The sequence below is a fragment of the Peromyscus leucopus genome, chromosome 2 (genome assembly GCF_004664715.2).
Source record: "Peromyscus leucopus breed LL Stock chromosome 2, UCI_PerLeu_2.1, whole genome shotgun sequence".
NCBI classification, from domain to species: Eukaryota; Metazoa; Chordata; class Mammalia; order Rodentia; family Cricetidae; genus Peromyscus; species Peromyscus leucopus.
In genome coordinates this window covers 119,259,107-119,282,982 of record NC_051064.1, presented here as the reverse complement: position 1 = coordinate 119,282,982, position 23,876 = coordinate 119,259,107, and the positions used below count along the sequence as shown (strand labels likewise).

The 23,876-nt window shown below is 53.8% G+C and overlaps 1 protein-coding gene across 5 annotated transcripts in view; it reads right to left on the bottom strand.

Annotated features, from left to right (window-relative positions):
• Slc6a9 (solute carrier family 6 member 9) overlaps positions 1–16,044 on the bottom strand; it is a 34,411-nt gene extending 18,367 nt beyond the window's left edge. For 2 of the 5 annotated variants that reach the window (XM_028893168.2, XM_037202865.1), the window contains exons 1-2: positions 15,815–16,044; positions 8,359–8,474 (exon numbers count right to left, since the gene is read on the bottom strand). In XM_028893168.2, coding sequence (XP_028749001.1) covers positions 8,359–8,388 — 30 coding nt within the window. In that variant the 5' untranslated portion in view covers positions 8,389–8,474; positions 15,815–16,044. Of the gene's footprint in view, positions 1–1,985; positions 2,150–8,358; positions 8,475–15,814 lie in introns of those variants that run through there. The other 3 variants (XM_037202867.1, XM_028893167.2, XM_037202866.1) reach the window with 3 other exon arrangements.
• Positions 16,045–23,876: the final 7,832 nt, after the last annotated feature.

The window sequence follows — 23,876 nt, the reverse complement described above, 5'->3', positions numbered from 1 at the left end:
AGTGAGATCCAGGAAAGGCGCAAAGCTACACAGAGAAACCCTGTCTTGAAAAACCAAAAAAAAAAAAAAAAAAAAAAAAAAAAAAAAAAAAAAAAAACAAGCAAGCGAACGAAAAGTTGTATGTGAAAATCCTGAATAGTATCAGGGAATAGCAGGCAGACCCAGCTCTGATGTGACTCTAGCCAACGTAAGGCAGGAGCCCCTCATTTCTTCCTCATATGGGCACAGAAGCCCAGCCCCGGGACCCAAACTACTACACTGCTTCTCTGGCCGGGAACTCCCACCCCCTCCCAGGTCAGTGTTCCGTGGATATTTTTGTGAATTGTGAACTCCCTCCGCCTGCCCTCTGTGGACATGGAAGAACTCTGGAGCTGCCCTGGCAGTCTGGCCCCGCTGGGACCCAGCAGGCTTCTTGTTCAGGACTCTCTGGCCCCAGGATTTGCTCATGGGATGAAGTCTGTCCAAAACAAACTCAATGGAGGACAGCAGGCAAGACCTTACATCTCAGACTGACTTGGAACCAAGTCAGATCACAAGCAACTTGCTCGGAGCCCCAGCGGGGAACCGAGGCAGGGTAGCTATTATAGTCCACGCTGCCTCAGGGGACCCCACACCACCCCCGAGGAACCCCTCTGCTCTTGTTCTCCTGGCCTCCGGGTGCAGCACCGGTGCCATTATAGGCTTTCATCCTTCACCTGTAGGACAGCAGGTGGGAGCAGAGACACTCAACCACATGCCTGATCTCTGGCCTCAGTCACCGAGGTGTGAGACAGCCAGAGGCCGGAGAGACTGAGGGGACAGAAATGGTAAATCCTGGCCCGTCCTCCATGGTCTCCAGGGTTCTGAGTAACTTCTGCTTCAAGGGATGCTCAGAACAATGCTAGGCTCCTCCCAGGACCCTTTCTAGGTGCCTGCATAATCCAGGCCCTTATATGGTAGGTAAGAGAATCGGGGAAATACCTGGTCCTGGCTCATTACAGAGCCCTGATGGACAGAGAGTGACCTGCCAACTTTGCAGTCAGCAGATAGAAGACTGGCCCCCTAGGCATGCCAGGCTCTACTCCAGGTCTTGGAGAGAGTGACGGAGGATGCTGGGTGGGCCCTGCCCATGCCCTCACCTTCCTTCCTGGAGAAGCCCAGCAGCCTGGAAGACTACGCCGAGGCAGCTGTGGGCAGTCTCTGCCTCATCAGTTGGCAGCAGGATGGTACTCTGGGAAGTGGCCCTGGCTCCTTGGCTCTAAGCAGTCCTGAAGTTTGAGAACAGCCTACATAATGCTTCTTCCAAAATCAGCCCACATGGCCTCAGAGGACGTTCCTTCTCTTGCCTTCAGAAGGTCAAGTCAGGATGTCCGACAGGGAGAAGGGTAGCCTTCCCGGTCCCTTCTCCCTCACTGCCATCAGCTATACTGTGCCTATCACCCTTGCTCAGTCTCAATTTCCAAGGCTGAGATATACAGCTCCCACCCCGTGCGGGCACTTGCCCTGGACATTGGCAAATGCTCCAAAGGGTCTCTCTCCTCCCAGCAAAGACTTCTGCCTGTCCCCTTCCCCCAGCCCTCACCACCGAGCCCATGTACCACACTCCCTGTCCCCCCACACCCTCTCTCCCCATAGGAGTAACTGCCGTGGCACAGACAATGAGGCTGTATTGATTAGTACAATTCCTGGGCACCTCCGGCCCGTCTCCCCGGGAGCTGGGACAATGCAGCTTTGATACTCAGAGCAGATTCTCAGCAGGTCCTTGGGCTGGGGGAGCCCTAACACCCCCACTCGCCTCCCTCTCACCCCCACCATGCAGCTAACTCTTCCTGCGCTCCTTTGCGGTCACAACTTTCTGGGTCACTTTGGCTGGTGTCTGTCTCACTCACTGGCTGTGCCTGCCCCTCCTGGCACAGACCACTGAGTCCCCTGCTCCACCACCAGCCTAGCCACCGAGCCTGCCTGGCATCGGGGAGGGGACCTTGACCTTCTGGAAGGTGACTGACCTGTTCTGGGGAAGAGGTGGCCACAGGTCCACGAGCTGCAGCCATCCTGGGACAGGCACTCACAGCCCGCGTGTCTCCACCGCTCATTCACACCTCTGCCAGCTCCAGCGCGACACTGACGACACATCCCCTGCCTCTCCCACTGCCGGGCTGGGCAGCATCAATTACTTTCACCTCATCTCCTCCCGAAGCTCTGCCTACCCCCCCTTCACGGCCCCCCCCACCGGCCCTCCCTCTCCGGCCAGTCCCTATGCAGCCCAGCGAGGCGGGTGCTCCAGAGCTGGAGAATGAGGCATGGGGTTGTTGTGTTGTTCTCTTGTTTTCAGCAAGTTACTAGAACACATGCACACACATGTGCAATTGCACAAGGATGGACGGACGGGGACACACACACACACACACACACACACACACACACACACGAGCATAGGACAGGGCAACGGGATGGCTTTTCTCTTCAAAGACCTGGCCCCCAGAGCTGAGCCTGCAGGCTGGGCGACTGTGGGCTCCTGGGAGGGTAGGTAGCTACAGATGGGTGATGGGCTTTGTCCCTGTACGTATTGCTGATGGCGGTGGGACAGGAGGGTGGAAAGCACAGCCCACAGCAAACAGCGTGTTTAGAGTGAGTGAGTGGTGTAGACTAGGAGATCCTGGGTCCCACGGCTGCGCCTGTTTCTGGTGAACTGAAGATTTCCCATCCAACCAAAATAATGGAGTATCTTCACAGAAGAATGTGACTGTGACCTAATGACTGTGCCGTTATCTGTTTACAGAAAAAACAGCACTGCCCAAGACAGCCATCGCTACAGAGTCCAGACAAAGCGAGGCAGGTGTGAAATAAGGATGTGTGGGGACTGGAGCTGCATCACCTGGCATCTGAGGAGGAGGATGGGTAATTCTGGCAATGTCTCATGACTGCGGTAGATGTCCGTCCACACCTGACCTGTACACCAGGTTCTATGTTAGAAGATGCCTACTGTGTGCCATATCCAGGTCTGAGAGAGCTCTGTGTGTCAGCCCCTATCCAGTGACCCATCCAATTGCTCTTCTCTGAGACCACCCACTGGTTGGTCCCTCACTGGTACCCAGACACCATAAGCCAGGAGATTTAGGAAGGCAGACATCAGTGTTCTGGAGCTGAGAGGGTACCCAACCCTCTGAAGACCTACTAAGACAGCAAAGGCCTGGCACAGTGTGGGGTCTCAGCAAACACCTGACAAAGGGAGGCACGAATGAATCATTCTGGTGTCAGGACAGCCCTCCTGGAAGTTTGTAAGTGTGACCTCACGGGGGACTATTACTTAGGGGAAAAAAATAACACGGAACAGGGTCTGGGACTGGAGAGATGGCTCGGGGTTAAGAGCGCATACTGCTCTTAGAGAAGACCCAACTTTGGTTCCCAGCACCTACATCAAGTGACTCACAAGTACCTATAACTCTAGCTCCAGGGGATCCAACACCCTCTTCTGGCTTCCAGAGGCTCCTGCACGCTCCTGCATATACTTCCCCCCTCCCTGCTCCACATGATTTGAAAAATAAAACAAATCTTTAGGGGAAAAAAAAAAAAGCACAAGCTTAAAAATCAGGCAGGCCTAGGCTCAAACCCCAGATGTCCAGTCTCTTACCAAATACAGCCTTAGGTGACTTGCTCAATTGTCTGGTTTCAGTTTCTGCTTCTCTAAAATGGGATAACATGTACACTCACTGAAGCCAGCTAGTGCTAGCATAACAGATAGATAACACACAGTAGGTGCTTACTATAAGCCAGGCTCTGCCTAAACACTTCATATCTACTAACACCGGCCTCTCAGGAGCCCCGAGAGGTCAACACATTCTTCTCGCCACTTTGAGGAGGGAGGCCTTGCTTGAGTAAGTCTCCTGAGTGGCTTCAGACCCCTCTGACTCAGCTGCTCACTGAGTCTGTGTCGTGGCGTCGGCTCCCTAGACACTCCTTTACTTCCTGCAGGCACAGACTCAGGGCCAAGGCGGCCCTAGCTGGGCCATTGGCTCCAGGAAGACCCAGTCACCCATGATGCCCAAATGCTCACTTCCATCCAGGGTGGGCTCTGGGCTCTGGCTGCCCTGCGCTGGGCTGGGTGCCCAGAACAGGCGGCCCTGGCTGGATGGCTTTCCCTGGCTCTGGCCATGGGGACAGGAGGCAGCAGCCCAGCTGGGCCCTGGCTGTAATGAGGCCTCATTAGTGGGATCCAGCTGCTCCATCCCCACTTAAGGAAGCCGACTCCCCCAGCCCCAGCCCCTGACTTTTCTTAATAAGAGTGGGCATGCTTCCAGAGGGGCAAGGAGTCTAGGGGCCTTGTTGTCCTCTGTGGCTCTGGAGAGAAGGTCCTGCTGAGCTGGGGCTGAGGCATGCTGGGGGTGGGGAAGGCTAGCGGAAGCTGTGAGAGAGGAGATGAAGCTGTAGGGCTGAGTAGATAGATGGGCTACAGGGGAAGATGAGCGGGAAAAGGGGAGGACAGGCACGGAGAAGGCAGGCCCTTTTCCCTCCGGATCTGGAGATTCCGTTTGACAGGTACAGCCCTCGCACATCTGGGAGCAGTGGACGGCCGTTGCCCAGCCTGTTCTGGCCAGGAGGGACCTTCCCTAGAGCACATAGAGTTTCTGAGCTAAGAGAATGCCTGCTCTTGTCAAAGCCTATGCTGGGGAGGCAGGGACCGTGCCACGGCTGGCCAGTGTCAGCAGAGGGCCTACTGAGTGCTAAGTGCAACGCTGAGGGAAAATACACTGTGATCCAGCTGTGCGCTAAGAAAAAACTCACTATGTGCAGTGTCTGTGTTAGGAAAGCCCTCACTGTACGCTAGGACCTGCAAGAGCAGAGAGTCTTCCGTGTGCCAAGTCCAAGGCCTCAAGAATAGATGTCATGTGCCAGATGTGTACCAGGAAAGCACCCACTGTGTGTTCCCCCGGTTCTGTTAGAAGAGTGCCTACTATGTGTTGTGTCCAATGCTGAGAGCCCTGTGTGTCAGCCCATGCGGAGTGAACTACTGTGGGGTATGAGGCCTCGTACTAGGTGAATAACCTGTATTATGCCAAATCCTGTTCTAGGAAAGGACCGGATATGGTTAAGCACCCACTGGGCACCTTAGCCCCATGCTCCATGAGTGCCCACTGGGCGGCAGGTCCCGTGCGGAGGGGGACGCTCAACATGCGCTAAGTCTGTACTAGCTAGGCATTGGCTACATGCTGAGACTTATACCCAACCCTGTCAGGCCCTTTACCACGGGAGTGTCCAATGCGTGCCAAGCAGAAGGCTTGGTGATCTCCCATTGTATGCCAAGCCTGTACTAGTTGAGCCCTTGCTAAATGCCAAGACTAGGCTTGGTGAGGCAGCACCCACCGCGTGCCAGGCCCTGTGCAGACGCTGCAGGCAGGAGGTAGTCAAACTCTCGTGCCAAATACAAGGGGACAGGTCAGGGTGGGGCAGCCCCAGGTGGCCTGTGGTACTTGCAGAGCCTTCTGGGAGTTAGGCGCTCTGGCATCAAGGACCCTGGTGTCAAGTGACTCTGCTGTTACTCGTTATGAGGCTTCCCAGCGGCAGAGGCAACCAGTGCGTTACCTATGGGAGGAAGGAAGGAAGGCGTACCACATAGGTCGGGACCGAGATGGCCAACTTGGGGACTCTGTGAGACGGTGGGGCTAACATGGAGGCAGTGGAGATGCTCACGTTGCCTATTTTAGGCTGTCCTCCTCCAGTTCCTGTCCTTGGAGACCCAGCCCTGCCCCACATGTGTACAGAGACTCTAGGTCTTCACGGAAGGACCACCTCACCCACCCCCAGTGGCCCCAAGCAGCCCAGCTGCTCCCCTGCTTCGAGGCACCCTGGCCAGCTGGGTTCTCTTGCGGCCCTGTCCTAGGAGCCACTGAGCCGTGAGGAAGGCAGCTGAGCTGGCCTGGCAGAGACCATCTGGGCTCCAAGTGGGGAGAGGGACACGTGCAGCAAGCATGTGGGCCTGGGCACGTGCTGGGAAGGGACTTGCTTCTCCGTGGGACACCTGCTCCAGAGGCCAGGCGGAAGTACCAAGGGTAACACCGTGTGTCTACTGACAGTGAGGAGGCCGGAGTGACTCGGTCCTCACATTCAGACCAGGGGCAGGGGACGACAGAAGGGAGGACTCCACAGTAGGGAATCATTTGTCAGCTCTACACGGCAGGGCACAAGGAGAGCAATACTTCCACAGAGAATTGGGAAGATCCAAGGGCCATCAGCTTACACACACATCCCGCATCATCCTCTCTTCTGACCTCCCTGGGCAGCCTAAGAAGGAGCATGCTGGCAAGGAACTCCCTCAGCTCATCTACTTGGTCTCGGGAAAACAAACACCCTCGAGGGTGCTGACTTAGCTCCCATGTTAGAGAGCAAAACTGGGGCTTGGCAGGGGCCGGCTGCTCAGGACACCTCCGAGGCTAGACCCTGGAGGCAAACACGGAAAGAGGCAGCATCTGCTCCCAGCAGACCCAAGAGGAGAGTAGCCCAAGGTCATCAGCAGAACGGAACGGAGGAGGCAGGAATAAATTTCAGAGCATCTACGGGGGTACCCATGGGACAGATGCTCTGAGCCCCAAACACAGCAATGGGTAAAAGCCAAGGGGGCAGAGGACACGGAGAAAGCAAGACTCGGCTATCTTTAGGCACATCCGAGTGCTGGGAATGAGAGTCCCAAGACAGCGTTCCCTCCCACAGACAGACTGGCCTGGCTGGCCAACAGAGAACCGGGTCCCGGAAGCCCAGCTGGGGCAGGGATTGTGGGACCTTGTGATTCACACTTCTCTGTCCTGCCCACATGGGTTCCCCATGTCTCCTGCCTGTCTAGCCTTTCCAGGGTCACGCCAGAGAAAAGGAACAGCCATGGAATGTTCAGAGGGTTTCACGTGGCTTGGAATCTCCACAGCAGGTGGAGGCAGAGCCATACCCCACATCCTACCTGGCCTACAACAATCTAAGACATCTCAGAGGAAAGGTCAGGTCCTCTTTGGGTCTTAACACAGGATCCACCCTATCGAGTGTACAGGGAGTATGACCTTCTGTCTGTGTGCGTCCCTGAGAACCCTGATTTCAGATCGGCTCAGGTACACTTTGAACAGCTTTATCTGCTCAAACCCATTCCAACAGGAGTGGGTGACTCGAGAACAGACCTGAGGGGCCAAGGGCTGGTGTCTGAAGGCTTTGAACAGAGCTAGAGAAAGGATCTGAACCCTCTCCCAATCTGTTCAAGACCAGAGCCCTGCAATCACGGAAATCTTTGGCGAGAGACAGAATCCATTTGGAGAGGGCTCAGTAGAGACCTCAAGCCCATCAGCCTTTCACTGAATAAAGAAGGCAGGTAGCAGGCACAGATGGGTGGGGGCTGGTGAAAGGGGGCTATCTTTTGTCACAGGCTTCCACCTCAGTAACTGCCCAGCACTTCTCCTTGAAACAAGATCCCAAGGAAAAAACATACAACCCAGCACTCAGGAAAGGATCTACAACTTCCTTCCGGCTCCTGCATCCAGTGCCAACCTGCCTCATCCACCAGTGAGTCTCACTTCTTCCTCAGGAACATGACCCAGGGCCAAGCATGGCTGCACATGTTCAGACTCATTCTGAAGGAAGGCGTTCAGTTTAGGGCAGGCATGAGGAACTGAGCCAGGGACTGGGAGCTGGAGGTGCTGGGCAGGGCTGGAGAAAGGATCTGAGCCTTTACCCCTAGCATTTGGGTAGCAGAAGCAGGCAGATCTCATGTACATGTTGAGTCTCACACACACACACCCAGAGCTGCACGGTGAAACCCCCACCTCAAAAGGGTGAGGGTGGGGAACCTAACCTAGGCTCTTGCTTACTGAAGGGCCTCACCAGCACCTTTCCTGAGCCCTAAGGGAAGAGAGGGCTGTGGCTAGGGACGTAGAGGAATGGAGTCACCCGAAAAACCTAGCAAGGCGTTTGTTACTTCCTGCAGTGAGAAGGCCGCAGAGAAGCAGGGGAAACTGGACAGGTCTGAGCATGCCCAGCATTGGGTGGGCATGGGGTACAGTCACGGGTGGTCCTACTGGCCTCTCAACAAGACCACCTGTGTCCACCCTACAGTATCTCTTATGACCAAGATGGGACAGATGCCCTCTGCTCCTTGGCAGGCCTTTGCTGGGCCTGTGGTAGAACCAGCCCAGTTGCGGGCTTGGAGCCTGGTGCTGTCCAACCTGCTGGGTAAGGGGCTACCTGCCCAGGCCTGGGGCAGCCCTGGCGCTTGGGAGCCATGGTAGTGCCAACCCCGGCCCTGCAGAACCTCTTAGGCCCCCTTGTCAAGATAAGCAGCTGGCAGGAGATGGCCTGGGGCAGCGTTTGTGATACCCCTTCCTCCTGAAGTCTGGCTCCTGTACTCACCAACATTCCTTTGGCACCTTTGCCGACCATGGTGGCAGTGGGTTGCTGGATCTGCAGGCCTGGATCACACTTGCAGACTTTGCTTTCGGTGCCTTTCAGACAACAGGCCTCAAGAGCTGTGGAGAGAACAGAGTGGGGTAAGGCTCTAGACCAGGCTGGCCCTCGGGGCCCTCCGGAACAAGTCATGTGTAAGAGGTTTTAGTTTTTTGTTTTTTGTTTTTTTTTCCTTTTGGAGGCGGGAGGTAAGGAGGACACTGAGAGGGATTACCAGGGAATAAGGAGTTTATTAGAAAGGTTGCTAATGCCATGGGCCGACACACAGGCAGACAAAGACAATTCAGGTCCTGGCACCGGAGACAGACAGCATGGCGGGGTCTCTGAAGACAGGAATGGGAGCCTGCAGGGCAGAAGTGGGAGTCTCTTCCTAACCCGTTCTGAGGATGGGGATGTTTGCACACCTAAGCCATTCTCAGGCAGGAGCCAGGGAAGGGGGAAAGGAGTCTGAGATAGGACCAATACCCAGAGTGGGCATCCCAGGTGAGAGGTCCTGGCCGCAGGATGTCTGTTAGCTAGGGACTCACAGAGTCCCAGTACGGAGCCTGTGGGTATCTGTGAGAGGAGGCCACTGCAGATACTGTAATCTGATTCTAACATAAGGTTCTTATGATATGGAGCCCCCCACAGCACCAGTTAGAAGAACCTAAGGTCCCTCACTCTATACCCAGGCCCTCTGCCAGGCCAGTCTGTAGCCTGCTCCATTCTGAGTGACCCTGGGATCCAGCCCGTTCCTAGCTGCCTTCTCAACCCTCCCCCCAGATCCCTTATTCTCTAGGCTTCCTGTCCCAATGGGCAAAGGTCTATTTTTGACTCTCCAGATGCCCAATCCTATAAAAGATAAAAAATGAACACAGAACTGGGATGGGGTCCAAGCCCTTCATCATCTGTGTGAATGGCTGCAACCTTTCCCCAGGAGGGGAGGGGTGACGGTTTGGATCAGTGGGCACTCCCCAGCCAGGCAACCACCATGCCCCCTCACCCTGACTAGTGCCACTCAGCTTGGGCTCCAGGATGGCTGGCCTGGTGCTGTGTCACTGGTCATGCGGGACGCACCATGTGTAGTCACAGCTCTCGATTTTACAACACGGTCCCCTAGTTGTACCAAGTGAAATTCTGCGAGTCCTTTAGGACTGGGCCTAAACGTCACCTCCTCTGTGTAGCCCTTCCAAACACTGCTCCAGCAGCACCAGCACAGCATCTCCCTTTCTGCTCTGTACAAACTTGTACGAGCACCCTTAGCATCATCTCACATCACACACATTTGGTTCGAAGCCTAGCGACCTCCAAGTCAGTGGTTACCCGAGGGCTCAGGACGGAGCTTCCTTTACCCCTTTGGGCCTAGGTCCTAGCAGAGAAGTCAGCTAGCAAGTATAGGCTGAGCTACAATAAAGGGGAGCTGGTGAGACAGAGGTCCCAGAATGAGGTTCTTGTCAACCTGGGAGTCTACAGGAAGCATCTAAGAGCCTTGTATGTGGTGGGCAGGTGAGCTGGAGAGGAGGAGGGGAAAAACGGGAGGATCGAGCCACGTGGCAAAGCTCACGCATCAGTGGCAGATGTGGACAGAACAGGTCCGGGAGGGATCAGCCTTTAGGGAGCCTTGAAGAGCTCAGTCATGGGAGGAAAACCTGGGGTTAGGCAGATTATGAGGTTAAACCTTCCCTGAGCCGGTCCCAGGGAAGATATGGCTCTGCCACTGATCATCTCCACGCCAAAGTCTATTCGGAATCACTTGTGCCACCCACAGCCACCTACCAAGGCTACCTCTCACCCACAGGAAGTCCAAGTCTGGAGGAAAGGTAGGCCACTGTTTACTTATACAAATCAGCCTCTGATTCACTGGTTCCTTTGTCCCAACCACTTAGTTTCCTTTTCTCTAGGCAGGGATGAAGAGGGAAGGAACCAGTGACTAGGGCTGGATTCTGCCTCTCACAGGTGTTCTCTGAAAGAAGCCCTGCTCATGGCTTTGGCCTTTTGATGACAGTCACAAGAGGACGGTGCCCTTTAAAAGGCAATCATACCTGTATCCTCTTCAGTCACTGACCCCGTCAAGCAGGTAGGTCTGACTTCCCAAAGTTGCTTTTTTTCTGTCCAGGGCCAATAATGACAGAGATGCTAGCAACCATGGCAGGTGATATCATTCTGAGCCACCTCCTGGGCTGAAGTTAGGTCCTCCGGGCAGCTCAGTAAACTGAGAACATCCTAGGTCTGCATCTACGAGTATTCTCACCAGGACACGCTGAAGCTTCTCTCGGGGTTTGCAGAGAGGCCAATGCCTAGCCTGGAAGGTTTGAGACAACTTTTATAGCAGATGTCTCTGATCACACCCAGGCAGTCACTGGAGTACTGAGTACCAACCACAGACGCAGTTCCTGCCCTCCGGTAGCTCATTAATAAGGATGAGACTGATTAGCATCTGCACCAGGAGAATGAGGTGGTGTGAAGTTTGGTGGCTTCTCCTGCCTTTACCATTTCTGGGGAATGGCCCTATCCATCCATTCAAAAGGATCAATGGAGTACTAGGGGTACATGTCAGTGGGGGTGCTTGACTAGCATGTTGGGGGCCCTGGGTTGAATCCATAGCACTGGGGGGGGGACTAAGTACCCATCAAATGCCTATAGTATGCCAGGCCCTCATCTAGGTCCAAAGACCCGAAATACACAGATGCCAGACCTGCTCCAACCTATAAATGGAGCAACATTAACACGCAGCAGGTCATGGTCACTGTAGAGTATAGTGAAGACTTCAGCTCTAGGATCTGATAGGCCTGGGCTAGATTTGGCCTCAGGTACTCACTACTTAGGATTCGGAGCGTTATCCGACCTCTCTGAACCTGACTTTTCTCATGCTGGAGAATATGGCTAGTTATCAAGTCCTTGCTAAGCCTGGGGGGTCTCTGCCCAATTTCGGTGTCTATTACAAGTTCTCCCCATTTTCCTCTTTTCCCATCCATTAATCTTCCTAAAACCCTAAAGCTTCAATTCTCTCCTAGGGTTTTACACAGCCAACAGGATATGGTCTGAACTGTTTAGCCGGCTTTTTAAGGTTGGCTACAATTACATTCATTTGTTCCACCAATATTTCTTGCAGGTCCCCTCTGGGCCAGACCTGTGCTAAGCACCAAGAACACAAAGGGCAGTAGGGGTGGGGTGAATGTCAAACTAAACAATTACAGATGGAGAGAACAGTGTGCTAGCGGAAACTCTATATGTACACTCTAAGGCAGGTGACAGTCTGGGAGGCTTCTCTGGGCCAAAGGACAACTGGCAATGGCAAGGAAGGGAAGAAGAGGTCAGAGGTGATGGAGAAAACGAAACTGGTAAAGCTCTGGTAGCAAAAGAGGAAGGCAAAATGGATAGATAAGCAGGGCAAGGACCCTTGGGGTCTGGATGGCCATCTGAGGCCTGAGGTCACTGGTGCTATTAGAGGCTTTTAAGCATTAGACCAGGTGGGAGGGGAATGGATTGCTGGAACGGGCACTGTGAAAGCATCATTCCTTGGGCGTAGCAGTACTCGCCTAGAGTCTCGGGTACTCAGGAAACTAAGGTAGGATCATCTGCACCCGCAAGCATGAGACTAGTCTGGGCAACATAGGAAGAACCCTATTTTAAAACAAAAACAAGGGGCACTGGGTGTGGCCGCACACCCCTGTAATCCAGCACTCAGGAAACAGAGGCAGGTGGTCCTCTGAGTCTGAGGCCAGCCTGGTCTACAGAGAGAGTTCTAGGACAGCCAGGGCTACACAGAGAAAACCTGTCTTGAAAAACAAACAAACCAACCAACCAAAAAACCAAAACCAACAACATCATCAACAAAAACAAACCAAGGGGCTGGAGAGATGGCTCCGTGGTTAAGGGCACTGCTGTTCTTTCAAAGGACCCGAGTTTGATTCCCATTTCCAGGTGGCTCACAACCATCTGTGACTCCAGGTCCCAGGGATCTGATGCCCTCTTCTCACCATCTTGGGCACTGTACACATGGGGTGCACATACACATACTCAGGGACGGACGGACACACACACACACAAAATCAAGTACTAAAAAGAGAGAGAATATGACTCGCTCAATAGAGTGGAGAGCAAACACTGAAGCAAGTGTGGAAGAGAAGGCGTCAGGCAGGGACGAGACGTGATGGAAGAGGCCTGGGTCATGAAATCCACGATGGTGCCAGGAAAGGGGCGCCAACGAGGGAGAAATTTAGACGGCAGCACAGTGGAACCTGGTAATAAACTGATTCCCTGCGGGCGGTGGGAGAATATGAAGGGTCTCTACTTCCCGCTGATGCCATTGGAGGAAGCTGGAGCAGTCCCGGGGACAAGAACTCTGGTGACAGAGGGAAGAGGTCTGAAGTGGACAGACTGAGTCACCAAGGTTGATACCGAGAGGTTCACAGAGCCCCTTACTTGTGACTTTCCTCTTCCCCAAGTGGGATTGTTGAATGGACCTTTTTTTTTTTTTTTAAGGAGGGAGGGGTCTGTTTGCATATGGCTTCAGAGGCTGCAGTCAAAGATCTACTCATTAATGTGCCCATGTTAAAGTTCCTGGTTTCATGGTGACCAGGAAGCAGTCAGGTGGACCAATAAAACAATATATTTATTTTTATTCTTAATTATGTGCACATGTGTGAGTACATGCACGTGAGTACAGGGAAGGAGTCAGATTCCCCTGGAACTGCAGTTCCAGGTGGTTGGGAGCCCCACAACATGGGTGCTGGGAACCTTTGAGTTCTCTTCGAGAGCAGTATATGGGATTTTTGTTTTGTTTTGTTTTAAGATTTATTTTTAATTTGTTTTTTGTTTTTTGAGACAGGGTTTGTGTAGCCCTGGCTGACCTAGAACTCAATCTGTAGACCATGCTGGCCTCGAACTCAAAAGAGATCCCTCTGCCTCTGCCTCCTGAGTACTGGATGCTGAGATTAAAGGTGTGTGCCCAACGTATTTTTAATTTTTACTTATGTGTGTGTGTGTGTTTATGTTTGTGTACCCACACAGGGGTGGAGTAGAGACAGGGTATGTGTGCCTATGGAGGTATCATATTCCCTGGAGATGGAGTTACAAGCCATTGTGAGCCCCCCAACATGGGTTCTGGGAACCCATCAGGCTTGGGTCTTCTGGAAGAGCAGCCAGTGCTCTTAACCATCTCAGTGTGCATTCTTAACCATCTTTCCGGCCCCGAGGTAGACCAATTTTAGGGGTCCATCTGAACCAAGTTCTCACTGGTGACTGAAGGCAACGGGTCTCCCTGACCTTGAATACTTCGCAGTTTGGATGGAGGAGGCATAGTCCCCATTCAGTGTCAGAACAGTGTTGGGTGCATAAGGTATCCCGCTTGGGATCCCAAGCCAGCCACTTGCTGCCATCTGCTTAACGTGAAACTCTTCAGCCTCCACAGGAGCTTCTGCCTCCCTGCCTTTGCCCAGGCAACGGCTCTCTAAGGCTCTCAGTTCCCCGTTTTCACCTGTACACAGCCTACCTACTTCAAAACCAGTTCCTATGCGGTTGTCTTCACGAAGCCTTCCTCCACCTTCTGCGGCTGTCAGCCGGTCCACAGTACCCCTCATGAATGCAGGGTACTGATTAGCATGCTGGTCACAAGAGCAGCATGCTTCCTCGTGTCCAAGTGAGTCTCCCCTCTAGCTGGAGAGCTCTGCCAGGGCAGAGGTATGATTCTTCTGCATCCCGAGAGCTATACCGCTGCAGTCCGGCTGCACTTAAATCAGGGTGCATTTTCTCTGAGGTCTTTGAAAACACTTGGGCATGCTCAGCTTTCTCCACTGGTCCCTAGAACCGGCCCTACTCTATAACCATCTTCTGCCTCTCACTTTGAGGATGTCTCTAAGCTCTTTTTGCCCATTCTTTGCCCCTCATCCTTTATCTTCTAGCGGTCATAGCGGTCATAGCCTCGGACTTGCTTCAATTAAGAAATAGAACAGGCAGTGGTGGCACCCGCCTTTAATCCCAGCACTCAGGGGGCAGAGGCAGGCAGATCTCTGAGTACAAGGCCAGCCTGGTCTACAGAGCGAGTTCCAGAACAGCCAGGGCTACATACAGAGACCCTGTGTCGAAAAACCAAAAAAGAAAAAAAAAAAAAGAATAGAACAGGCTTTGTGAAGGAGCTGTCAGAGCGCTGGGTGGGTATGCAGCTCCTTTAAGAACGATTCGCGAGGGGCGTGGCCTGAGGAAAGCAGGCCCGAGAGGGGGTGCGGTCCCTTTAAGTAGCGGCTGGCCGGGCCACGACTCCAAGGCCCCGGGCCGGCAGCGTGGGGCGCGGTCGCTTTTAGAGCCGCGGCACCGCCCGGAGTGCCCACTTCCTCGAAACGAGACCGGTCCGCTTTAATCAGGGTGCAAGGTGTGTTGGGGGGCGGGCGTTACATCAGCCACCACGTGTGCGCCTCTCAGCTGGCGTGGAGGAGGCCGCCCCGCCCCCCGCGGTGGAAAAGTACCCGGGTGCCGAGGGCCCCGCCCCCTTGCCCCGCCCCCGCCCGGCCTCAGCCCCTCCCGGGTCTGCGGCCGAGCCCCCTCCCGGCTCGCCGGCCTCCACTCCCGCCCGTGCGTGGCTGCCTGCTGCGGGGCGCAAGCTGGGGGCGGGCGCCCCGGAGCTGCGGGAACCCAGGCCTCACCTGTGGCCGCCCGCACTCACCCCAGGCGCGCCCAGAAGGAAGGCTAGAGAGGCAGGGCGCGGATTCTCCTCCCCCCCCCCGCGCGCCCCAAGCAGCAGCCCCCCAAAACCACTCCCCGCCCGCAGTCTCTTCCCACTGCCGCAGCCACGCGAGTCGCGGACAAAAGAGAGCTGGAGGGCGCTGGGGGCTCTTCCTCGCTGCTTCCCAGGAACCACGGACGCGCGGGAACCAGCACCCGGCGAGCGAGTGGGCGGGCAGATTAGGGAGGCCGCCGGCTGGGGCCGCTAGATAGGTAGCCAGGACGGCTGGGAGGGGAGGTGGGGCGAGAGGCTGCACGCGGGGCATTAGACCCCGCCGCCCGCTGCCCGCCGCAGACCCACTGGCGCCCCAGACGGACCGGAGACACTCTTCGGTTCCGGCGCTGTGCGCACAGCCCCGCGCCAGCCGCCCCCGACCGAGCCGGCGTCGGCACGCAGCTCCCCCCCTCTATTCCAAAAGCACCCCCCCCCTTCCCGTCTGCTTTAGCTCCTTGGTGACAGCGATGACACACAGACTCGCGGCGCACCTACCCCGACCTTCGCGGCCAGACAGGCATCCCGGTGCTAGCACTCACTCTTAGCCACAGATGCCCGCAAGCATTCGCTATCGCATCCACGCACCGCACACACATCCACACGCTGGTCCTGGGGCTCAGCCTCCCAGAACCTCACAGAAACGCCCAGAACCGCGACAGGACAGACCCAGGCGTGGGCCGCAAACCCCCCTTCCCCCAGCTCTCTTACCATACTGCAGCCCCCGGCCCAGGCTAGCTGGGTCCGCACCGCGGTGCGCCCAGGTGGCTTTCTTAAAGGGAAAGTTGCATCAGCCTCCCGAGGCTCTCTGCAGCCGCCAGTCCACCCGCCCCGCCGCGTTGCTTGCCGCTCCTCCAGAGCTTGTTGTGTTTTGGTTTCGGGGAGGCGGGGGCTAAGAGTTTGGTGAAAGTTTGGAGAGTGAAGAAGGCTTGAGAAACCTAGCCAAGTCCCTCCCCTCCCTGAGCGGCTCCCCTGGCCGCCCTCCCCCGCCCTGGTCCCATCTCCTCCCTCCCGCGTGCCGACTACTCTGGCTCCTCCTACCAGGGAATAAAATTACAAGTGGCTCTAGCTTTCAGATGATTGATCCTCACGAACCCCTGGGAGTGGGCCTCGCCGAAGGAGTCCCCTTCTCTCCCGACTCTTTGCCCTTCAGTTGGGACCCTTGGAGGAAGCAGATGTCCTCCCCTTCGGGCTAGGCTTGGAACGATGCCAAAAGGCCTGGGGCGCTTTGGGGGGCTGGGGCTGCAGTTAGCCCGCCAGGCCCCTGGCCTTCTGCGCCTGCGTTCCCCCTAGAGAGAAGTCAAGAGCAAATTCCGCTCCCTTTGGAGTAGCGCCGCTAGAGACTGTGGGCACAGCTGAGTAAGGCCTGGGACCCACTCCTTGGAATTGCAAGGCTGGGGAGCCCTTTCTCCAGGAACTTTCCAATACTGATTTGATCAGCCCTGTCCAGGAGGTAGTGCTTACAGGAGCTGCCTACTTCCTCAGGTCGGGAGACAGAGCCTGGATTGCAGTCTCTGCCAAAAGGTGCTTTGCTGAACCCTGGTTTCCTCCTCTGCAAAACGGAGAGGATGAATTAAAGAAATGTATACCCGCGTGAAACGCATTGCTCTAGACGGGCAGTGGGGCCTGGCGTCGGGACTGGGCGTCCACATTTGCTTACTTTGAGCAAACCACCAACTTTCCATCAAAGCAGACTGTGCTGACTGCCAGTGGAGGCCACAGTCTGGAGGGACATGCTCCGGATTCCACTCTGCACCCTGAGTTCTCATCATTGTCCAGCCAGGAAACGTTTGTTTGTTTATTGACATTCGGGCTCCAAAAAGCAGGTGCATCCATGTCAAAGTTGCACAAGACTGACTGGGGTTGAGAATCCACCTTGTTAATTTATAATCACTGAAAAGGACAGCAGGTGTCTAGCCAAAAGACCCCTCCACTTCTGCCTCTCTCGGGTACGCAATGCATTCGCAGCCCTTTGCCAGGACCTGCTCCATGTATACTGCTCTCTACTGTCAGGGAACTCACAATCTGTTCACTCTGGAGATTTGATCAGACCTAGCGAGACACTATGTCCCTTTTGAGTTTGAACACAGCAGATACAGCCTGTTTGGGCTTTAGAGTCGCCTACGAACTCATCACAGGTGGTTTGTATAGAGTAGGAAAGGTGTGCGCATGTGCACACACACACACACACACACACATACACACACAGCTCTACCTAAGCAATCTGTTGTGTCTGTGGCCTTTGACTTGCTTGTGCAGAAGCCTCTGGAAGAGTGAGTAGCTGTGGGTCCTGCAGCAGGGCTGTGTGGTTGGGTGTGTGCTCAAGTCCTGGATCTGGGCAGATAGTATTTAAGCACTTCTCATCTTTCCTACTAAGAGTTACTCCTCTACAAATTGTTTACGGTCTCTTCTACTCTGCTTCCTTTTCAGATTATCCAAAAAGGGCTCCCTCCCAAGACAAATGAATTGGAAGCTGTTGGGAGAAGCCACCAGGTAGAGAGAGGATTGGGGGAGAGGCCCCCTTCCTCCTTATAAGGATGAGATGAACCTAAAAGAGGGTTCTAAGAAAATTTTTCAAAATTTATTTGTGTTTTTTGTTTTGTTTTGTTTTCCTTGAGACAGAGTCTCACTATGTAGCCCTGGCTGTCCTGGAACTTGCTCTGTAGACCAGACTGGTCTCAAACTCAGAGATCCGCCTGCCTCTGCCTCCCCAGTGCTGGGATTAAAGGCATTCGCCAGCCATGCTGGGCTTTATGTGTGTTTTTGAGACAATGACCCACTATGTATGTAGCTCTGGCTGGCATGGAATTCGCTGTGTGCTCCCGGCTGGCCTTGAACTTCTGACAGTCCTCTTGTCTCTGGCTCTACCTCTCTTGTTAATGGCCCAGTGAAAGTAGGTCTCTCTAAGAAACCCATTTGAAGGGAAGCTGATGCAGGGATACTAAGAGCTAGAGCTGACACCCAGGGTACACACTAGACTAGGGCTGAGGCCTAAGGAGCTTTAAAGAAGAGAAGGAGGTGTGCAGAGTTAGTACTCCCAGAGAGTTTGGGATTTCAGAAGCAGCCTAGTGCTTAAGCTCAAGGTAAGAGGGTAAAGATTATCTTAAGGGCTTGGAGAAGCTGGGGTGCTGACTGTGAGCTTTTTGCTAGGTTAACAGTGACACAGCAGAAAGTATATTTGTATACAAAGATTAATGGATGTGTGCACGTTACCCATCTGAATCATAAAAAGCTTCAGACGGCCACACAATTGCTCACAGCGGGTCTTGAGGTGAGACTTGAGAGAGACTCGTGAAAAGCTGTCTCCGTGAGACAGGAACTGGAGTGTCTGTTTTTTTCCAATCAGAATGAGGTCCCAGGGGAGACAGGTCCAGGCCTAGCCCAGGTCAGAGCTGGGATGGCCTTCATGCCTGGCAGGGAGGTCCCCGCTCTGGGCATTTGGCCCACAGGAAGAAAAGATATGGCCAGCTAGTGGGAGAGAGGGGCGGTCAGGTCTGGGGATAGACAGGAGGAAGGATGGAGTCAGATCCCAGCCGCCTGGCGGCTACCTGGGGACAGGACAGCAAGTGGGCGGGGCAGTGCTGTGCCACACCCACTGCGGACTGAGGCGTGTCTCAGGAACCTCTAGTTATAGACAGAGTTACTTCCTGGGAGGGTTGGGCCCGGCATCAGATCCCCCAGTACTGGCTGGGTGCCTGTATGCTTTCACCAACAAGCCGGCAGGATTAAGTCCTGTGTCTCAGAGGACTTAATCAGTGTCAGCATAGGTACAGGAGGAGAGATATCAGACATTAGCCACTTTTAGAGGCTCCTCGGTGGAGGGGTGCTGAGCACTCTGCCGGAAATTCAAGGTGGGCTTTTTTTCCCTTAAATTTGCGTGTGGCTTGGTCAGTGGTCGTTACCTCCTTAGAGTCCTAGCCTCAGGGGCCAGGAAGCATGGTTAGGAGGACCTGACCTTGGCTTTGCTCTCAGATTCATCCTCTCTCGAACTCGAAACCCACCTGTCCTGACCTGACTCCTTCCCTGCCCTGACCCAATTCGGAACAGCTGCTTAGATCCATGAGTTTCTCTGGGGCTCCACGTGCCTCTTCAGGCATCTTCTCTCACTCCCCGCCCCCACTCTTGCCAGCTTAAGTCCATCTTGGCTGGACCTCAGTGGCCCCGAATGAGATCAGGCACACAGACAGAAAGCATTGATTCTGGCCCCGTCTAGGTAGTCGTCCAAATTTCTAGAGCAGTCAATGCCCAGATTCTTAGATACCTTTAACAGGGCTTTATAATGCCAAGGCAGCTAGCGCTCCCGACACTGTAGAGGACTCCAACCCCGTGGGCATAATGCTGAAGAACTATACCACCAAATGTTCTGACCATCCAACTTGCAGAGCGCCAATGGCCTAGTTCTCCAAAGAGGGGAGACCCTGTGTGACTGGTATGAGCTGGGGAGTAGCCCGGGCTGAGGCGGGCTGGAGGTAGTGATGACAAAGAGCTCTCACCTGGGTCCTGGAGGGGGACAGCAGGGAGAACGGCTTTTCCTCAGGTCCCACCCGACTCCAGTCCCAACATCTGTAAATTTCGGGGACCACTTAGCCAAATATTTTTGAGCATCTGCTGGGAATTGTGTCACCCTCCAGGGATATGGTCCTGAGGAAGAAGGGGCTCCCACCTCCACACGTGGGGTGCTTGATGTGTGTCTTTGTTGGAGTGTTGGTGTGTGGTTCAGTGTGTGTCCGTCTGGAGTCCATGCGTGGCCAAGGGTAGGGCTGTGAGAATGAGTGGCTGTCGGCCCGCAATGGTCACCAGGAGCGGTATCCACAAGTTACCGTGTGACCGTCAGTCTACGGCGCCTTGTCCCTCTGACTGACCATGCCGATGATCCCTCCTCAGCGCCGTTCCAAGAGATGGGATGGAAGGTCCCTTTTTCCTCAGACTCCTGGATATTGAGTCTCTGGTCTTCCTGTGAGAAGGACAGGGCTGGTTCCCGACCTGAGGTTGATACCCAGTGCTTCCCTGGGGTGGGATAAATTCCTCCCTCTGTCCCTGCTCCCGCTGAATCCAGAGCCTCTATGGACTGGGAGGACAGGAAGAGGAGTGGCTATATGTGATGTGGCCAACCCCAAAATAGCTGTCTACCCTGGGGGAGGATCCTGTGACACCACCCCCTGCTCCCAGTCCAGCTGCTGACCTGGTGCCTGGGGGAGGGCTTCTTTCTGTCTAACTCTCATGGACTTGAATGAAGGACAAAGCTTCATACAAGTGATGATTTCATAGGGAGTGATGTTGGGGAGAGCGCCCTTCGGGGGGTGCGGGGGGGGGGAGAGGCTGCAGACACTGTGGCCTGTTGCGTAGGTGGGTGGGGTTCCTTCTGTTGGCAGCTCCCTACAAGTCCAAACAGCTGGGAAGGCAGGGCTGGATAAGACCTGTGGGGTTCAGGGGGCCTGTCTTATCTGTTCCCCACACATGTCTGATAAAGCTCTTACCGGGGCCTGGCCCCGGGGAGCAGGTGTGGAGCAAGCTGGAAGAGGAGGAAAGGCCAGTTGGGGCTGGCTGAGTCCCAGGGAAGACAGCTGGGGGCAGGAAGTTCTGGCACCACCCAGGAAAGGGAAGTCAGGGAGTTTCTGTGAGGCGTGGGGATTGGTGGTCAGAAGCCTGCTTCCCGGCGTTGGCACCCCAGGTCCTGTACTCCTCCCTGAGAGACTCGGAGCCCCGTGTCCTCAGGCTTCCTCTGTGCTGGTAGCAGTGACTGAAGCCTGGTGATGTGTGGGATTAAAGGATTTGCCCAGGGTAAGGGGAGAAGGGGCCCAGTGTGTAGGAACTGTGCATGCTCCCGACTCCCACATCAGCGATCTTCCCCCAGAGTTTTCCCTGCATGTCCAGAAACATACCGGGGCCCTAGCTGGGCTCCCCAGAACCTTCCCAGCCCCAACACACCTCTGCGTCTCCCTCTGTACATATCCCCAAACTCCAGGAATTCCAACCTTCCTGGGCTCTTTGCTTCCAAGAAATTCCACAGACACCTTGGAGCCCTGATGCCCTCTGGTGACCAAAGCCACACATGGCAGTTACAGTGTCTCCTCAGGTCACACTGGGTCGGACAATCCATTATCATTTGCCGGGTTATTTTCTATCTGACATCAAATTTATAAGGTACGAATAATCTCCGTCTTCTAGAACTAAGGATATGCAGGTTAAATAATTATACAATTAATCAGTGGCGGAGATTGAACTTGAGCCCAGGCTGGCATGTCTCCAAAGTCTATGCTATCACCAGTATGCACAGACTGCTTAGTGAGTGTGGGTAATGGATACTTGAGCTAGTAGATGTTTAACATTTGAGCCATACCGGTCATTTGAGTGTCGTGAATGAGTCTACGGCCATTGAGGATCTCTGGCTGTGACTATGAAACAGTAAGAGTTGGCTTGGGCACTGTGAGGTTGGCTGTTGGGATTTTTTTCTGTGTCTTTTATGTGACTGTGCGGCTATAACATACACATGGTTCAGCTTGTTACTTATGTTGTGTGAGAGTAGCCATGGCAGTGTGTCTGTGTGTCTGTGTGTCTGTGTGTCTGTGGCGGGGGAGAGAGGGAGAGACAGAGAGACAGAAAGAGAGCATGACTTTGTGACTGTACTGTGGACATTCTGTAGCCAGTGGGGATTGTGGGAGGAGAGAAGGTGACCAGAGTTCCCAGAGTTCCCAGAGTTCCCAGAGTTCCCAGCACCACTTGGCTTTTCAGTCCCAGGACTGAGTCGGCTCACCATGACACACAAGATGGATGGCTTCACATGCCTGATACATTCCCCTGGGGCTGAATTCTCATTCTCTCCTCCCCCCACTTTTATTTTTTTGAGGAAGTAAAGCAAATAGTGCCACAGATGGAGTTGGTCTTCATTTTTTTTTTTCATGAGATATTTGTGAAAGCATTTTACATGCCTTGGGGTGATATCTTTAAGAGAGAGAGAGAGAGAGAGAGAGAGAGAGAGAGAGAGAGAGAGAGAGAAGTAAATGAGCCAGAGACCTGACTCTGCAGGTGAAGAGCCTGCTGCATTGGCTGAGGACGAATCCCATCCTATGTGAAAGCCTGAAGCCCTAGTGAAGATCTGTAATCCCGGCACACCTATAGTGAGACGGGAGACCACAGGAGAAGCCACAGAAGCCTGCAGGCCAGCTAACCTGGAACATGAAGTGTGGTGGCAAACAGGAGATCCTGCCTTAAACAAGGTGGAAGGGATGAATACCCACGATTGACCCCAAGATTGTCCTCTGACCTGCACACATGCACACACACACACAGAGTGACATGTACATGCCCTCACATACAGACACATACCTATCATACACACATACACACACACACACACACACACACACAAGATTAAAAGTCAGTACGGCTATTGTGATTCTTTTATTATCCAGGCTAAGACTGGAGCTGGCTTTGTAGCCCAGGCTGGCCCCAAACTCACATGGAGCCGTCTGTCTCAGTCTGGGTTGAGAGTGCTGAGATAGAAGATCTCAGGGCTGGGATTCTAGGTATGTGCCGCCATGCCTGGCTTAGCTATTGTAGTTCTTTCATTTTGAACAATTCTTAAGATGTGCACAGATACCTGTAAGCACAAAGGTCCTTTCGGAGTATCCACAGGCACAAACCATTTGCTAACAATAATAAATAGTTACCTGTCACTTTCACTTGCTGATATTTTCACTCAGGACACAAGAGTGACCGTGAGTAAAAGTGTTGGCATGTAAGCAGGGACCAAGGCCCTTGGCAACTGAACTGGGAGGCTTTGGATTTTATCTGCCACTAGGCATGGGTTGTTGGTTTTTTTTTTCCCCCAAAGGAAGGAAAGGCTAGTTTTGTTTAGAGATGTCCTAGATGAAGTAGTAAAATTGCTAGCTTTTTTTTTTTTTGGTTTTTCGAGACAGGGTTTCTCTGCATAGCTTTGCGCCTTTCCTGGAACTCACTTGGTAGCCCAGGCTGGCCTCGAACTCACAGAGATCCACCTGGCTCTGCCTCCCAAGTGCTGGGATTAAAGGCGTGCGCCACCACCGCCCGGCGCTAGCTTTTTTATAAAATTAAGGTTTATTTAATTTTTTATGTGTAAGTGTTTTGCCTACGTGTGTGTGCATACCCCATAACTGCAGCATCCAAAGATGGCATCGGATTCCTGGACCTGGAGTTACAGGTGGTTGGGAACCACCACAAGGGTACTGGGAATTGAGCCAGGGTCCTCTACAGGAGAAAAATGTACTCTTAACCATTGAGCCATCTCTCCTGCCCCAACTAACTTGCTTTGTGAGCCAAGGTCCTAGTCTTCTCTTAGCCTCCCAAGTGTGGGATTATAGGTGTGTGCCTCCACACCCCACTCAAGGGTTGACATAGGAACTCCAACCCTGTAGTCCATGCCTTTCTAATATTGTGTATGATAAAAGGAAAGGATGCTTTATTTACAGGAAGAACTGGGCTGCCTGCCCACAGGGAAAGCAGAGTGCCCACCTACCAGAGTGGGGGTCCCTGTGAGGTGAGGCAGATCCTGAGATGTGATCAGGGTCTGATAGCTGGGAAGCTCATGAGCTGGATTCTCCCAACACGATGAGCTGGAATTCTCGGACGGGAGTATTTGTCATACTGTTTCTCTAAAATGAATGAGATGAGTATGTCGGTTCAAGAAATGAAGTATTAGTGCTTGTTGCCAAAGGTGAAATTGGAGCTTCCATGTAAAAACTAGAATTGGCAAAAGTTTCATCTGCTGCTACAAATTTGAAGCTTCCCAGGCCCA